General features: G+C 63.6%; 3 protein-coding genes across 3 annotated transcripts; all 3 read right to left on the bottom strand.

The window, feature by feature from the left end:
• Nucleotides 1-1,450: 1,450 nt before the first annotated feature.
• Nucleotides 1,451-2,866, bottom strand: FOXS1 (forkhead box S1). The gene has a single exon (XM_065645768.1). It carries the CDS (start codon nucleotides 2,832-2,834, stop codon nucleotides 1,494-1,496), a length of 1,341 nt encoding a protein of 446 aa, XP_065501840.1. The 5' UTR covers nucleotides 2,835-2,866; the 3' UTR covers nucleotides 1,451-1,493.
• Nucleotides 2,867-3,709: 843 nt separating this feature from the next.
• LOC135994891 (interferon regulatory factor 4-like) lies at nucleotides 3,710-7,020 on the bottom strand. Its single transcript, XM_065645825.1, has 8 exons — nucleotides 6,746-7,020; nucleotides 6,071-6,260; nucleotides 5,836-5,879; nucleotides 5,441-5,543; nucleotides 5,006-5,107; nucleotides 4,528-4,923; nucleotides 4,271-4,389; nucleotides 3,710-4,154 (listed from the first exon to the last, which is right to left on the bottom strand). Exons 1-8 carry the CDS (start codon nucleotides 6,917-6,919, stop codon nucleotides 4,014-4,016), a joined length of 1,269 nt encoding a protein of 422 aa, XP_065501897.1. The 5' UTR covers nucleotides 6,920-7,020; the 3' UTR covers nucleotides 3,710-4,013.
• Nucleotides 7,021-9,573: 2,553 nt separating this feature from the next.
• On the bottom strand, nucleotides 9,574-15,605 carry DUSP15 (dual specificity phosphatase 15). The gene is made up of 7 exons (XM_065645826.1): nucleotides 15,224-15,605; nucleotides 13,614-13,647; nucleotides 12,133-12,215; nucleotides 11,671-11,720; nucleotides 11,229-11,303; nucleotides 10,601-10,772; nucleotides 9,574-10,489 (listed from the first exon to the last, which is right to left on the bottom strand). The coding sequence occupies exons 1-7, from the start codon at nucleotides 15,242-15,244 to the stop codon at nucleotides 10,277-10,279; spliced, it is 648 nt and encodes a 215-aa protein (XP_065501898.1). The 5' UTR covers nucleotides 15,245-15,605; the 3' UTR covers nucleotides 9,574-10,276.
• Nucleotides 15,606-16,034: the final 429 nt, after the last annotated feature.

The following is a 16,034-nucleotide window of genomic DNA, read 5'->3' as shown; positions in this document are numbered from 1 at the left end:
GAGGTCAGAGTGCTCGCCGCTGCCGAGCCAGAGACGCCAGCATGATCTAGACGCTCAAATATTGTTTTCCACTGGGGAGGGAAAGAAAAAAAAAGGGAGAAAAGAGAGACCTGGGGCTGAGTGGCTGTCCCTGCTCTGGCGATGATGAAGGGCGGCCCCCCCGCCCTGCCCGGGCCTGGGACGTGGCCACGGACTGGCAGCAGCTGTCTGGGCGCCAATAACAGGGCTGACGCGGCCACGGTGCTGCCGGTCCCTGAGTGACGCCAGCACTGTCCCTCAGTGCCAACGCGGCCCCCACAGAGAGCCCTGGGACTGGCCAGGCTGGGGTCCCACTAGCCTTGGGGGGCTGGGGTGGTGCTCTGCCACACGCCCCCTGCCCACAGCATGGAAAGCCCCGCCAACCCAGCATCCTCCTGCTGTGCCCACCCTGGGGCTGACCGTGCCGTGGGGTCTGGGCATTGCTTCTCCTGGGGTCCAGCTCCCAGCCTGGGGGTCAGGACAGGGGCACAGGCATAGGCGCAGCACCTGACTTTGCCAGCATCGCCCTGGCCCCGCTCCAGTGCTGCAGAGATGCCAGCCTGGGTGTCCTGGCAGTGCCAGGTCCCAGCTCAGGGCTGTGTGGGGACTCCTGCCCACCCCAATTCCCCCCTAGCCCGGCCAGCCGGGGCAGGTTCCCGTGCCCAGCCCGGTGCAGCAGCGGTGACTCAGTCGGTGCCTCCTCACCAGCAGCCACCCGGCATGATTCAGGTTGGAGGAATCCACTTTCCCCAGCCTTTCCCACCACAGCCCCTGGCACAGCCCAGCTCCGGGGGAGCCCCAGCCTTGGGGTGTCTGCAGGGACCTGGTGGGACCCTGAGCAGGGACACAGAGGGGAGGGAGCCCTGTTCCCTCCAGCACAGAGCCCCCGCATTGTGCCCCCACCCCATGAAGCCCCCACACTCCTCTCCAGAGGCTTCCCAGGGCCCCGTGGATGCACAAGCAGGACCACGCACTGAGGCTGGTGCCAGTCACGCCACATGTGGCACCCGGGGCAAAGCCGGGCACTTTGAGCGGTCCTGGGCACAGGGAGGCAGCAGTGGGGCTCTGCGGGGGTTCAGTCCTGCCACAGCCTGTCCCCCTGCCCCTCGCGGACGAGGTTCCCCCCTGCCACTCTGGGACAGGTCTTTGGGGGGCTCCTGGCCAGCATCACAGCAGGACCCTGTCCCCAGCATCTCCCAGGGATACAGGACCGGGATGCGGGTGCCCTGACCCAGGCCATGTCCTGTCACCCCACGGCCTCACCATCCAGCCAGTGATCACCGATGAGGGGTCCAGCGGGGATGAAGGGTGCACTAGGTGGCCTTGGGAACATGTGTCCCCCAGCCAGCACCTGGGGCAGAGCTTCCCAGCTCACCCTGCCTGCTGCCCACCCGGAGCGGGCGCAGAGATGACAGAGGCAGCATTCGGAAATGTTCTTTATTCGGTGCTGGGGGTTTCCTGCGGGGGGCAGTCCCTCACTCAAAGAAGAACATGCCAGGTGTCCGGTAGAGGCAGGGGGGCAGACCCAGGGCGTAGCCGTTGCCCCCCTGCAGCGGGATCGCGCCCCTCAGCCCCCAAGGCTCCTTCTGCTCGCCAGCCCGCGGCCCCGTGGCCCTGAAGGGTGGCTGGCGCGGGGCAGCAGGGGCTGGGGGGGCCGTGGCCAGGAGATGCTCCAGTGCCGAACCACATGGCCGCTCCTTCACGCAGAAGCTCAGCGCCTGCACCCGGCACTGGTAACTGCCACCCAGTGCCTCAGGACCGGGCCGCCCGAAGGAGCCAAAAACGGGCAGGGGGGCCTGCGTGTAGCTCTCCCCCTCCAGGAAGCAGGATGGAGGGGGCTTGCCCGTGCCCAGGAGGGCGCCTGGGAACGTGGGGGGCACCTGCCCGAAGGGCTGACCTGCCCCCAGCCCAGGGGCAGCCGCCTCCTCGCCTGCCAGCTGTCCTGGGGGAGCGCCTTGGGGGGCTGGGGAGTCCTGCGGGGGGTCCCTGGGCTGGGGGGGCAGCAGGGTGGGCAGCAGGGCGGGGTGCGGCGCCGGGTGCTCGCTGGGCAGTGGGTACTGACCTGGCCGGGGCAGCTGCAGCGCGGCCGGCAGCCCCCCGAAGACAGTCTCCTTGGGCGGGCGGCTCTCGGGGGGGGTGAAGAACGGCCCCTTGGGCTGCGGCGCGTCCGGCAGGTACAGGCAGGGCTGCCTGGCCTTGGGTGGCTGCCGTGGGGGGCAGGGCTCAGCACATCCCGGCACCCCAACACCCTCGGGCAGTGCCGGGGGGCTCAGAATGTGCCCTGTGGGCGCTGGTGAGGTGTAGCCCCCCTCCGCCTTCACCTCCTCGGGCAGTGGGGTGGCCAGTGGCCCCCGTGCCCGGTGCCTGGGGGGCTTCCCGCGCCCCTCATCCCCCTCACTGCCTGGCGCGTCCCGGAGACCCCTTTTCCTGGTGAAGCGCCGGCGGCGTCGCAAGAAGCTGCCATTCTCAAACATGTTGTAGCAGTCAGGGTCCAGGGTCCAGTAGTTGCCCTTGCCCGGCTTCTTGTCGTCACGGGGCACCTTGACAAAGCACTCGTTGAGGGACAGGTTGTGGCGGATGCTGTTCTGCCAGCCCTGCTTGTTCTCGCGGTAGAAAGTGAAGCGGCCCATGATGTAGCGGTAGATGCCACTGAGCGTGATGCGCTTCTCGGGCGCGCTCTGGATGGCCATGGTGATGAGAGCGATGTAGCTGTAGGGTGGCTTGGTGGCCTCAGGGATGGGGAAGGGGCCACCGGCCGGCTCAGGGGCTGGTGGGCTGCGCAGCACTGTGTCACCGACGGGGATGTCCGGCTGCATCCTCCTGCCGCCCGCGGCCCTGCCGCGCTGCTGCCGCTCCTGCTCTGCCGCATGGCCCCGGCACGGCCCGTTAAAACCCGCCGGCTGCCCAGCCTCCCACGCCGGCCAGCGAGGGGGCGGCGGGCCCCTCCTCCCTGGGGCTGGCCAGGGCGGAGCGGGGCTCCAACGTCCAGTGCAGGTCCCTGCGGACAGACGGACGGATGTGCCGCCAAGGCCCGTGGCCAGCAGCCAGCAGCCCCGGGGCTGGCAGAGGTGGGCAGTGCTGGCCAAGACCCAGGCATGGCCCCTGGCCCCTCCAGCCCCTCTTCCCATGGGAGGTTCCCATGACCTGGGTCTCATCCTGTCCTGCCCACAGTCGTGTTGGGGATGGGGGAGCTGAACTGGGTGCTGCTGGTGGGGCTGGGGCTGCTCCAGCCCTCGGCTCCCTTCCTGTCCCCTGCCCACCACAGTGCCACGGCCCCCGTGCCCAGGTTGGGGTTGTGCCGGATCCTGTGTGCTGTGCTGGATCTCTGCGCTGTGCCAGGTCCCTGCACCCTGCCCAGCCAGGACATGGCCTCCAGGGCACAGCACGGCCCCCACCTCTCAGGAGCCCCTTCATCCCACTCCCCAGGGGAAACTGAGGCATGGGCAGCAAGTGCCTTTGGGACAGGCTCCCATGCTGACAGGTCAGCAGAGCAGCTAACAGGCACCTCACCACTGCCTGCACCCCCTGCCAAGGGTCTGGGGGCCACGGACAGGAGGGACTTGAGCACAGCAGGGGCAGCGGGTCAGCTCACGCTCTGCCCCAGCTCAGCTCCCCCAACTGCCCATGTACCCCTCGGACCAGCACCAGCCCCTGCACACCAGAGCCAGCAGTACTGAAACACAGCCTTTATTTCTGAGGTTCGCAAACAGCGAGTCCTGGCAGTGCAAGGTATGAGGATGGATGGAGCTGACTGCCCTGGCTCACTGAACAAGCACACAGCAAATCCCACCCGGCTGGCTCCTGGGGAATAAATACAGGCTTTTGTGTGGGGGCAGCAGCAGCATCACCTCCCAGCCCACCCGTGTCCGGCCCTGTGGCACTGAGCACCCCACATGTGCCAGCTCAGGGACTCGCGGCCGGAGTGGGGCCGTGGGGGGCAGAGCATCCCGCTCCCAGGCTTCATCATGACTGGGCTCTCCCACTGCCCGCCCGGCTCAGGGCTGGCAGAGCTGTTTGAGGACACGGATGATGTGGCTGGAGGCACCAGGGGCGCAGGGCTGGGTGGAGTCTCGGAGCAGCGTCGGCCCCATGCGCTGGGCGTGATGGAAGAGCTCCCGCGCGAACACCGGCTCCACCTGCGGAGGGACAGAGCTGACGGAGGATGGGCACAGGTCCGTGTGTCCCTGAGACCGCGATGGGCCCAGTGCCCGGCACAGGAATGCCACCAGCACCAGCCTCACTGCATACTCACATGGGCCATGATGAGCTTCTGGAAGTGGCACCTGGCGCTGGTGGGATACTCCTCCCCGAAGCACAGGTGGATCTGGTACTGCGGTGCAGGCTGCCCGTGGCTCAAGTACCCCCGCAGCTCTGCAAGACACCGACCTGTCAGGGGACACAGGGTCCCCACAGCCCCGAGCAGGACCCGCCCTCGTCCTTGCGGGGATCAGGGGCTCGCAGGACAGGGGCCGGCAGAGCTGTGTGCCCGGGGTGACAGGCGGCACTTACGCTGCAGGAACTGCTGCGTGTCCAGCAGCTTGTAGGTCTTCTCCCTCTCCAGCTTGTTGGGCCAGTCCCTGTGCGGGGCCAGTGGCCCGTTCCAGTACACCCTGCCCTGGCACTGCCGCTTCATGAAGACGCCTTCGGGCGCGACCCACAGCAGCACCCCCCGCTCCAGGTGGGGCAGGAGCCGCTCCAGCACGGTGGTCATGCCGGCCCCCCGGCCAGTGCCGCCCAGCGCCCGCGGCGGGGGGAACTCGATCTGCTCCATGCAGGAGGGGCCATAGAGGCGCTCGCTGCCGGCCAGCACAGCACGGGAGGTGATGCGGCAGCCCTCGGCCGTGCGGGTGGTCACCTCCTTCACCAGCACGTCACAGTAGTAGAGGCGGACGTGGAGCCAGCAGTCTGGAGTGAGGAGAGGGTCAGCTTGTGGGCAGCCTGGCTGCGGGGGACACCCAGGGCACTGCCCAGCCAGCATGGATCCTACCTGAGTGGTTGACGTCCTCCACAGGGACATAGGACACGGGTCCAGGGAGGAGGTGGCCATGGGTCGGGTTCCAGCCATAGAAAACTCCCCTCACGTGGTACCCTGGGCCAGGGAGAGACAAGGTGGCAAAAGGACACAGGCAGCTGTCCCCAGGGGTTCCCGGGTGCCGTCCCAGCCCCAGGCTCTGGGCCAGGTGGACAGCAGGGTCCTTCCCACTGCTGCTGTTGGTTACTGGGCCTCGCTAAAGCCCATAAGCACATGATCAGGTGGCTTCACTCCGGGGCAGGGAGGGAGACCCCAGCCCTGGTTTCCAGCCCCATGGGCACTGCCGGTACAAGGGATGGGGCGCAGGGCTGCGGAAAGCGGGGTCACTCCTGCTGGGCAGCGTGTGCTCCCTGCCCCCAGCCCCATCCCGCTGCTGGGGACCCTCCTCACCTCGCTCAGCTGGGTGGGTAGAGAGCAGAGGCAGCGGAGACACATGGCACGTCTCCATCATACCCTTCTGGTTCTCCTCCTCCTGGCTCCTTGCAGCGCTGCCCTGGGGAGGAGAGCAGCTGTGGTGAGGGCTGAGCTGGCTGTGGGGAGCCCTGAGCAGGTCCTGCCCCTACCGTGGGCCCCATGTACCGGCAGATCCCCTGCCTCAGTCTGGCAGCTGCGTGGCACAGAGGACCTGCAGTGATGCTCAGGGGACCCAGCTGCCCAGCGGGTGGATGCAGGCAGCGTGCAGGCAGGGGAGCAGCCGGTGGACAGGGTGGGATTTGGGGCTCCCACATTCTCCAGCCCACAGGCAGCTCCCGCAGCAGACGGAATGGGATTTGGGGCTGGCTCACCTGTTGATCCTCTCCAGCTGGGGACCGTGTGTCACCGTCCTTCTCTAGGGAGAGCAAGGAAAACCAGCTCAGCCCCTGGCCAACAGCAGAAACAGCCCCCAGGAAGGAGCCTGGCTGCCCAGGACACCCAGGGAGGAAGAGGAGTGGGGAGGAAGGGTGAAGTCTGCAGGACACAGGGCTCGGTGCAGGCATCAGCCCCAAGTGTTGTGCAGGAGGAGAGACAGCAGGAATATACCTGCATCCCGGGTGCCCTCGGACACAATCTGGTACACCTTGTAGGGCTCGGAGATGTCCAGCTGGCTCCGCTCGGGCACCTCCTGGAAGTCGGTGCTCTTGTTGAGGGCACAGCGGAGACGTGTCTTCCAGGTGGAGGGGTCGGCCTTGTCCGTCCCTTCGTGGTACTTCCCCTTGTAGATGGCCCAAGCCTGCCAGAAAGAGGGTGCCCTGTGCTGCAGGGGCTGCCCACACCCCAGCCCCCTGCTCTGCTGTCCAAAGGGGGTCACAGGGATACGAGTCCCCTGGGGCTGTGTGGGGGGCAGTGGGGAGCCGGGGCTGTGTGTCCTGGGGGGCTGTGGGGAGCTGGGTGGTAGGGGATCCCAGGGGGACACACAGAACTGGGTGGGGGGGTCCCAGAGGAGTGCATGGAGCTGAGCAACAGGGAGCCCTAGGGGTTTGCACGGAGTTGGAGGAGGGGTTCTCAGGGGTGTGCATGGAGTCAAGTGAGGGTTCTTAGGGTTGCACATGGAGCTGAGTGGTGGGGAGCCCTGAGGGTGCGCATGGAGCTGGGTGGGAGGCTCTGGGGGTGCACATGGAGCTGGGCAGCGGGGAGCCCCGGGGGCGCACACGGATCTGGGCGGGGGGTCCTGGGGCTGCTCCCTGGGCAGGCAGGGTCCCGTGGGGCCGGGGGTACCTTGAAGAGCGCGGCGTCCTGCTGCTGCCGGTAATCCTGCTTGGCCGCGTGTTTCCAGGGGATGCGGAACAGCGTCCGGTGCTGGTTCTCCCAGCGCAGCCCCGGGTACCGGCCGCTGTCGATCTGCGCGATCAGCCACTCCTTCAGCCGCATGGGTCCCCCCGGCTCCGCCATGGCAGCCCCGGCCCCGCCGCCCCGAGGGAACGTGCCGGGGCGGCGAAACCGAAAGCGCGGAGCCGACTTTCACTTTCCCTTTCCCGCCTGACGCTGCCGGGTCTGGCTGGGCCGCCAGCCCTGGGGGCGGGGAGGCAAGGACACGGGGCTGCCCACGGGACAGGGGACAGGCACCTTGCACCCGTGGGAGAGGGTACAGGGCTCTGGGTGCTGAGTCGAACGGGCAACGGGCGGGAAGGGCCGAGATGAGCCGTGCCAGGGGCTGCCGGGGGCCGGCGAGGAGCCTGACTCATCCCGCGGGCCCTGGGGTTCCCGGCAGGAGCCGTCCCCGCAGGGGAGACACGGCGCCCGTGGTCACAGCGCTTCTGGGCACTGGCCTTCCCACGCCTCGGGAAACGGCTTCCCGCGTCTGCGCTGCTCTGCGGGGCGGTGGGTGCAAGTGCTGGTGCACATGGGTGAGATGGGTGCCAGTGCCTGGAGAGGGCTGGGCCCAGTGCAGGGACTCAGCCCCTTCACTCCCAGCCGGCTCCCCAGCATCCTTCCCCAATGCCACAGCTCCCAGGAGGGTCTGTCCGTCTCTCTTCCCAGCTCGGAGCCCAGCTCAGTCGTCTTTTCAGGAGGAAGAGGGATTTCACTCCGAGGGGGCAAGGATGGAGCTGGCTGGTACCACGCACCACCCGGCTGCCGTGGCAAAGGGCCGTGCTGGAGCAGGGCTGGCGGTGTGACCACCCCCAGCAGCACGGCATGGACCGGGTGGGCTTTGCTGTCTGGGCTCATTGGGCCGTCCTGGTGTGACACTGGTGCTGGTTCCTCCGTCACCACTGCAAAGCCGCGTGTCACCATGCGGGGAAACCCGGTTCCTCTGCCCGCCGGGTCTCCTTTCGCAGCCCGCTGGGTTTCCTTTCCAGCTCTGAGTCACAGAAAGTCACCTCTCGTGGGGAGGAGAGATGAGGCTGCTCAGGGCTGCAAAGCCTCGGAATGAATAAGCAGCGGCACAGTGCCTGGCTCTGGGCTTTCCCGCAGGGCATGGGGACACGGCCACATGGCACCAAGGCCACATGGAGGCACATAGGTGTACAAGCCAGCCACGCTGGCAGGGGTTTTCTCTCCTTACTGAGCCTATCCTTGGCTTCTTTACCCCAGAGCAAAGCCTGAGGCTGCCTGCCCTGCCCACCACTCCCCAGGGTACGGGACCACTGATAACCAGGGGTCTGCCTGCAGTGCCACTGTCCCTGCCTGGGAGGAGGAGGAGGCAGTGATGCCAGCACTACAGCTCTGAGCACGTGGAGCTAGGGGGGGGCCCGGTTTGGAGAGAGGCAGCAGGTAGGACCCCCCAGCCCAGCCAGCTCGGTCACGCTCGCCGGTGCAGCCGTAGCCAGGCTGGCACTGGCAGCTCTCGGGGCGGTGCAGGAAGCTGCTCTGCTCTCCGCACCACACCAGCAACAAGGGGATTTCCAGCTGGCTGTGCCGCCATTGGGACAGCGCCCTGGCCCCCTCCTCACCCCCAACCTGGGCAAGTCACGGGCCGCGTTCCAGCAAAAGGGCCCAGGACGGACCGACCCTTTGAGGAAGATCCACATCTCTCCGTTCTGCCTCGGGAATCAGATGATGGCGAGGGGTTGTTGCACAGCCCCTCTCAAGGGTTTGCACTGATTACAGCCAAGGCTGGGAGATAATCATAGCCACTGGCTCATTTGCCAGCCCCAGCCCGACAGGATAAGCCTTTTTCAGCAGGGGATTTCATCTGGTGTGACAGCCATGTGGTGACGCACAGGACCCATGGGATCTAATTACCCAGCATCAGCAAAGATGCTCAGGAGCTGTTTCCCTGCTGTGCTGCTCCCTGCGCGGGGAAGGCAAAGCTGCTTAACCCTTAAACTTTTCAGGCCAAAATGTGCTTCAAAAGAAGTCAAACATTAACCCACAGCTAACCCTGCCCTCGCCCGGGTTTTTCAAGTTGTGCAAACCAGATCTGCCAAAATAAATACATTCTGCTGTGCTGTGGAGCTGGGCTGGAGGTACCATTGCCCTGTGTACGGCCTTGCCACGGGTTTACAACGTGAACAGGAAAACCCGGGATGCAAACGCCTCTGCCCAGGGGTGGCAGGGATAAGGGGGACCCCAGAAACTCACTCTGGCTCCCCGCGGGGGAGATGCTGATGACCCAGCTGGGCATCCCCGGCATCTTCCACACCTGAGACTTCCCCAGGGAAAGGTGTAAATAGGACAGGGCTGGGGAGGAGTTGGTGGTCAGGTTGTTATTGCCCTCAGTGCCTGCAGTCTCCTGGACTTGGTGCTTCCAGATCTGGTGAGTGAAGGGGCTGTGGTGAAACATGCTCCAGGTGAGTGTCCACTTGTGGCTGCCCAGCCTCTCCTGGAGCAGACCCTGTCCCTGTGGAGAGCCCTGCTGTGTCACCCAGGCTTCTGGCCTCTCTTGTAACCTTTGCCCTGGGCAGCAGGGTGGTCCCCTGTCCCCGTGTGCCCCTGTCCCCAGCCCGCTGTGCTCCTTTTCTGCTGCTCCCTGGGCTGCAGAGAGCTGCCAGCAGCAGCCCTCAGACTTGCCCCATGCTGGGATTGTCCTCCTCAGTGTCACCCTGTCCCCCTTCTGATCTGGCCATCACAGGGAGTCAGGCTGTGCCCCAGGCATGGTGGAGAAGAGGTTTATTACTGGGAGGATGTAGAAAGTCTTTCAGCAAAATGGCTTAAGGCTCTGCTTTAGTGAGGTCTGGCCAGGTTAAATGCTTAGTTCCCACCTTTTAAAGATTGTGCCCTGGGGTGGATGGGAACAGGGTGTGATGGGCTTCTAAAGCTACAGTGCTCGCTCAGTGCTTGTGCTTGGCCGGGCTGGAGCTGGGCCCTTGCCAGGAGCTGGTGCAGCCACATTACATGCCCCTGCACCCCCTTGCTCTGCAGCTGCTTCCGTGCCACAAGCTGGTGCTGCTGGTGGGAAAACCGGCTCTCCTGCACACCCCGAGGCCTGTGCAGTGGGTACCCAAGTGCTAAAGCTGCTGCTGGCATCTCCTGGGTGCTGGCTCTGTGGCAGAAGAGAACCTCCTCGTGTCGATCTGCCCCGAGCCAGAGCCCATGGTGACCTAAGGGCTGTCACCGGGCATCCCCAATACACTGGACACAAAGAGGCTGCGCCCAGCGAGCGCTGCAGAGTGCAGCAGCGTGCATGGATCCTTCCCTGACAGCCCAGAGCCAGGACAGAGGATGGCACGCTCGCACTGCAGAAGAGAGGAAGGAGCTGGGCTTGGCACAGCTCCCCTGTGCAGTGCTCCCCCGGCCCGCCACGCCGTGGCTCCTCTGTTTCTCCCAGGCTGTTGGGTGATTCTTGCTGCTCTCCCTTGGCCGGGGTCACTTCAGACAAGCTGGGATGCAGGAGAACGTCCTCTTCACCCGCAGCAGAAAGGGAGTCGTGCTTCTGATATCCCTGGCTCTTGGGACCAGTCCTTGCAGAGCTCCCTCTGTCCTGGATGCTCCTCCTCTCCCTGCAGGCAGCAGGGCTTTGATTTCCTCCTCGTCGTTGAAAGGTGATGTCCCATATCTCTGCTTCAGGTGCCTGCGGACCTGGGCAAGGAGGGAGAAGCAAACTAAGGTGCCTATTTCCAAGGGCAGGTCCAAGCAAGGGTAGTGGGGTAGCACCCTGTTTCCCCCGGCAGCTCTGAGGGCTGGTCCCACCTTGCGTGCTGCACTCCCGTCGAACTCAGCCAGCTGCTGCCTGAAGCCGGGGTTGGGGTTGGCGACGGGCCGGACGGTGCGGATGGCGTCCAGCACGTCCTGGCAGCTCAGCTCCGTGACAGCCATGACATAGGCAACGACCACCGTGGTGCTGCGGGAGATGCCAGCCAGGCTGGCAAGGGAAAGGGCAGAAGAGCTGCTGTCGGCAGCACAACCTGACCCCGCGCTCACCCCTTCCTCCACCCTCGTGCTTCAGCTATTTCGGTTTCTCTTCTCTGAGAACTCACTCTCCAGGAGGCCTGAGCCCTTCCAAGGTCCTCTCCATCGATGCCTATAAATACCCACTCCTGCCCGGGGCAGTGAGAGCAGTGACTCCGCCTGGCTGCCTGCCCCAAACCCCCCTCTTCCCACTTGCCCAGCAGCAGCGAAAAGCTGCCCCGTCCCCAGGGCTACCGGGATCCCACTCGGTTTGAGGCACAAGCCACAGCTGAGGGTGGATCTGTGAGCACGGAGCCCTCTGGCCCAGGCTGGCTTTGATCAGCCAAAGCAACAGACAAGGGGCTGGGTCTTTTTTTTTCTCTGCAGTCCTGGGGGGACATGGCATTGGACACTGAGAAATAAGTGTTACCAGTGGACGAGGCAGTTCCCTCCGTGCAGGCGACACTGGTGGATAAAACTGATGCATTCTTTGAAGTGCCTCTTGCTAGCAGAAAAAATAAAGCAGAGTAAGGACTTCATGGGTGGAACAGGAGTTTTAGGCTGCAGGCAGTGCAGCGTTACGTGTTTGAGGAAGAAGCGCTAACATAAACTGCCTGTTGCTTTATGGGTGCAGCCAGCAGCTGCTGAGACCTGAGCTGGGATGCTCTTGGGGTCCAGAGGTTGTCCCCAGCACGGGGCACTGTACCCCCAGCCTCGGGGGGGCCTCGCTCCCCAGCGAAGTGCCCCAAGGTCTCTGCACTTGAGGAGCTGGAGGCAGCACCTCAAGGTCTAGGGGTGCTCCGAGCCTTCCCCCTTGATCGCCCTGCACAGCCCAGCCCTCCTGTGTGTCCCCAGCATCCCCGGGTACTCACATGTTGGCCTCAGGGGTGTCGGGCAGAGGGATGCGGAGGTATGTGATGTCCTGGAAGACACAAATGAAGAGGAAAGACTTGGATGCTATGGTGGGGGTGCTGCGGGTGCTCACAGCTGGTCCAGCAGTGCCTTCACCCCCCCAACACAGTGTATCCCTGGGAGAGGACAGTGCTGCTTTCTGCCTGGGCGGGAGGGGGGCACTGGGAGACAGGCGGCTGTGGGAGGGGGTGGGAAACAAGATGAGGCTGGAGAGCTGGAAATTGTTTCCCGTTAGCGTTCAAGGCCGGGTTATAATCACAATATGGCCAGTTTCCCATGCTGGAGGGGCTGCCCAGCGCCTCTGGGACCACTGGCCGGGGAGAGGTGGACATGCTATGGGATGCTCAGAGGAGGAAGGAAAATGCTGCAGCCTGGAAGGAGCTACAGAGATCTACATGGTGACATTGGGCACGGGACCCTACCTGCAGCAAGGGCTGGGGGGATTCATGGATTGAAATGATGTGGGTGATCTTGTTCCGGCTTAGCTGTTCCAGGTCTTTGGCATCTAAATGACAAAACTAGATATTAGTGTGTATTTGTTTCTTATTCTTCCCACAGGCGCATCTGCTGTGCGCCCAGCCCAGCGAAGCCTTGCTCCAGAGATCAGCTGCATCACATCCCCTGTGTGCCACGGGCAAATACACAAACACACCCTGGAAATCTGGAACACAAACCCACAATACTAAACCAGAGACCTCCCTCCAATGGGACTTGACCTCGCTGCTTGTGCTGGGGTGAGAATTCACATCTGCATGGAAAAACTCCTTCCTTGGCAAGCAGGCAGCTGCCCACCCACCTGTGCTTGCCCCCAGCCTGGGGACAGCACCTCCCCTGTGCAAACACATACAGAGCAATGTGACTTGCTGCAGCCTGAGGGATCTGCTTGATCTTGTGAACTACAGAAGCAGAGCTGCAGCAGTTCGTGTCAACCCTGAGTTTGGTTCAGTCTGTCTGAGCTCAGCTTTAGCACCCAAGGGATCTGCAGAAAACACCTAAGCAGCGACTCGCAGCACCATATGTGTGTCCTCTCTGCAGCTGCACACAGAGTCGGGTACCCTCAGCTGTCTGGGGCAACGACCTGCACCTCACTAATGCTTCAGCATCCCTGGCTGGGATCCTGCTCACTGTCCAGCACAGGGCTTGTTACACTGGGAGATGAGTGCACTCATCTTGCTGGCTGAGCAGTTCAGTCGGCGTCTCCTTTTCACACCACAATGAGCAGATGCTGCACGAGCTGCTGGAAAGGAGGACTAATGTTTTCCCATCTTGTTGCTTTGGGCTTCTGAACTTTCACATGATGTAAAACCTTGGCTCAGAAATCCAGATCGCGATGTGCTAATGGCGTGATGTGAATTTTAACGAACGTGGCACAAGGAAGCGTGCTGGGGAGTTTGCACAGGAAAATTGCTCACTGTGGCAGAGGAAACCCTGGCACAGGAGGATGCAGCCTGAGTTAGCCCCCCTCTTCACTGTCTCTGCCCATGGTACCCAGCTAGAACGCTCAGCACCTGCATCTGCTTGGGCCTGAGCTCCCCACGCTCCCCCCTCCCAGGGGCAGCTGGGGACAGGCAGGGGAAGAGGCTCTGCCAGCCAAGGGATGTCCTGAGCTGCGCTCAAGTGAACTGGGATGATGGGGAGCAGAACAGGCGAGAGAGCAGTTCTTACCCACCAGCTAGAAGATGAGGGACCATGTGCTCACACACCAGGAGAGCCCCTGAGCCCGCCCGCAGGGCTCGACCAGCCCTGGAGAAGCTGAGCACCCATTGCTGAGCCCCAACAGAGCCCACTCGAGGGCAGCGCCAGCAGGAGGTGCTGCCAGGGTGCGCAGGCAGGGAGTGCCCTGTGGCACCAAACCCGGCTCCCCAGTGGGAGGATGTCTCTGCAGTGGCACAGCTCCGCTTACCAATGAAATTCCCGAGGTAAAGCCCAGGCAGGATCTGTGAGACACAAGGAGAAGGGGCAGAGTGAGCAGTGACATCGTGCCGTGGTACCCACTGCACCGAGCCCCCCACAGGAAGCAGTCACCTTGGTCAGAAATGCCAAATTTGTGCCGTCAACATGACCATGGCCAGCCCTGGGGCTGCAGCGGTGCCAGCACCGGTGACCCTGGGCGCTGCTGCTGCTCTGGCATCCAGCTGCAGCCCTGGCACCCCAACCTGTGCAATGCCTGGAGCGGCACCCTCGTGGGCGCTGGGAGTCAGCCACTGCTTTTTTTATTGCTCCTCTTGCTTATTATCAATAAATGCTTTGTTGGGGCTTTTTATTTGAGCTCAGCAAGCTGTATACGCCTCCATATAGCCTTGGACTGTACCCATGGCCTGCAGAAATCCTGCTGTCCGAGGGATGGGGAAGCAACAGGCACGGAGAAGCCTGGGGGGAATGTGGGGGTGTTCCCCTCAGCCCTCTGCTCTGCTCCCCTCCCTCTGTGCTGCAGGGAGCCCATTTCTCACAGCCAAGGAACAGATTGCTCTGGGCACTGTCTTCATCTTATTTTCCTGATGAAAAGATAATTATTTGACAATGCCTCTGTTAATTGCTCTGCAGTTGCAGAAGCAGGATACCTTGCATCCTGTCTTACCTGGAGCTATTTTATATTTCCCCTGTCTCCCAGCCTGGGCAGTGAGGCTCCCCAGGCTGTTCACCCCTGTGTGCAGCCAGTTCCCCTCCAGCCCCTCCCTGTGATGCTTGGTGCCTGGGACCCAGGCAAGCAGAGGTGATTTCCACCAGCACAGCTGGCTTGCACTTTTCTCATTCTGGTTGAACAGTTTAAAGAGAGCTTATTTTATGATTCCTAAGATTTTAGATCAATTTTCTATTGCCAGGGCACCTTTAACTTGCAGCTGCGGCACTGAAATGAGAGCGTCAGTTAGCAAGGGCAGCTCCCAAGGGCAGGACACTGAGCCATGCATGTTCCTGTCCCCAACACCCCTCTAACCCTTCATCGCTGGAGAAAGTGAGGCAGTACAGCCTGTCTGCAGCATTGCCATCTCCCCAGGTATGAGCGGTTCTGGGGCTGGGGACGGGTGTTTAAAGCTTAGGAGATGGAGATTCTTGCAAGAAGAAGGTGTCTCTGTTCACTTGTGACAAGGGAAAGCCTAAATGACCATAAAATAGCACCTGTCCCCTCCACCCAGGGGTGCTGAGCCCCCACACAGCCCGGCGCCGCTGAGCAGGGGGTGCAGGACCACCGGCCTCAGGGTTACATGGGGCTCCTGGCAAGTGCTCGAGAGCTGGTGCCTTGGTTTTAAAGCACTCGGAAAGGTTCCCCCCTCCCTCGGAGGGGCTTGCTGTCACCACTGTCCCCCACAAGCCCTGGGGGGCTGTCGGGATGGGCTCCGGGCTGGCACAGCGTCCCTGCCTGCTCCTCTGCTCACCGAGATGCCTGCAGCCAAGCCCTGTGCTGGGGCTGGTGCCGGCAGGTGAAACGCCGCTCAGCACAGCAGAACCAGTGCCGGGACAAGCCGCCCCAGCGCGGCCGGCCCCACCGAGCAGCCGCCCCGGCGTCCCCGTTACCTGGGTCATGCCGTTCCCCATGGCTGGCAGCAGGCACTGCGGGGGGGACGGGCTGCGGGTGTCCTTGTCCCCAGTGTCGCTGTCCTCCCTGTCCCCAGGCGCAGCCGCTGTTCCTGCTCCAGACACTTCCCGGTCGGGTTTCCGTCATGAAGAGCTTGGCTCCTTCGGGATGGCCGCCCGCGGCCGGCGGGTTTGTCCCCAGTGAGGCCAAGCTGGTGGCAGCTGTGCCGGGGCAGAGGGGACATCGGCTGCCGTCCTGCCCAGGCCCTTCCCCGGCTGCGGCTGCTGATCTCGCCGGGCGCAGACAAAGGAGGAGAAACTCCCCCCTGTGCCTGGCGTGGGAGTGCGGGGCTGCGCTGGCTGCTGCCTGTCGCCGCTGCCTGTCGCTGCCGCACAAGGCCGCAGTGTTGGGAGAAGAACAAAACCTTTGTCCCGCTCCATCAAGGAAGGTCTGTGCGGCCACGCAGTGAAACTGCCGGTTGCATGCCCGCCCCTGCCCACACCATGCCCGCCCCTGCCCACCGCTGCCTGCTCCCACCGAAGGGTGTGCCAGACCCCGGCCCCGCACAGCAGTGCCCACCTGCAGGCAGCTGACACAGGTCACTGTCCTGCCTGGGGGTCTGTGCGAGTGTCCCCGGACAGCCGGGTCGGGCAGTGCCAGCGGGGGTCCGGTGGCTGAGCGCTCACCCGCTGCCTGTCACCCATCACCCAGCCCGCGCCCCCCCCGCAGGCAGTGTCCTGGGCTGGATTTTAGAAGGTTTTAGACCTTGTTTGCTGCTACCAGCCCCAGCAGCTGTTTGCACCTCGCTGG

This window comes from Caloenas nicobarica, chromosome 15, assembly GCF_036013445.1.
Source record: "Caloenas nicobarica isolate bCalNic1 chromosome 15, bCalNic1.hap1, whole genome shotgun sequence".
Classification (NCBI taxonomy): Eukaryota; Metazoa; Chordata; class Aves; order Columbiformes; family Columbidae; genus Caloenas; species Caloenas nicobarica.
This window is presented reverse-complemented; position numbering and strand designations above follow the sequence as displayed.

Coding starts and splice junctions, on each gene's coding strand:
- FOXS1 (XM_065645768.1), bottom strand. CDS start 2,834: ATGCAGCCGGACATCCCCGTCGGTGACACAGTGCTGCGCAGCCCACCA.
- LOC135994891 (XM_065645825.1), bottom strand. CDS start 6,919: ATGGCGGAGCCGGGGGGACCCATGCGGCTGAAGGAGTGGCTGATCGCG. Junction 5,544..5,835: donor CAGCTGGAGAGGATCAACAG/GTGAGCCAGCCC, acceptor TCTCCTCCCCAG/GGCAGCGCTGCAAGGAGCCA. Junction 4,390..4,527: donor CACGCAGCAGTTCCTGCAGC/GTAAGTGCCGCC, acceptor GGTGTCTTGCAG/AGCTGCGGGGGTACTTGAGC.
- DUSP15 (XM_065645826.1), bottom strand. CDS start 15,244: ATGGGGAACGGCATGACCCAG. Junction 13,648..15,223: donor TGGGGAACGGCATGACCCAG/GTAACGGGGACG, acceptor TGTGTCTCACAG/ATCCTGCCTGGGCTTTACCT. Junction 10,490..10,600: donor ACGGGAGTGCAGCACGCAAG/GTGGGACCAGCC, acceptor CTCCTTGCCCAG/GTCCGCAGGCACCTGAAGCA.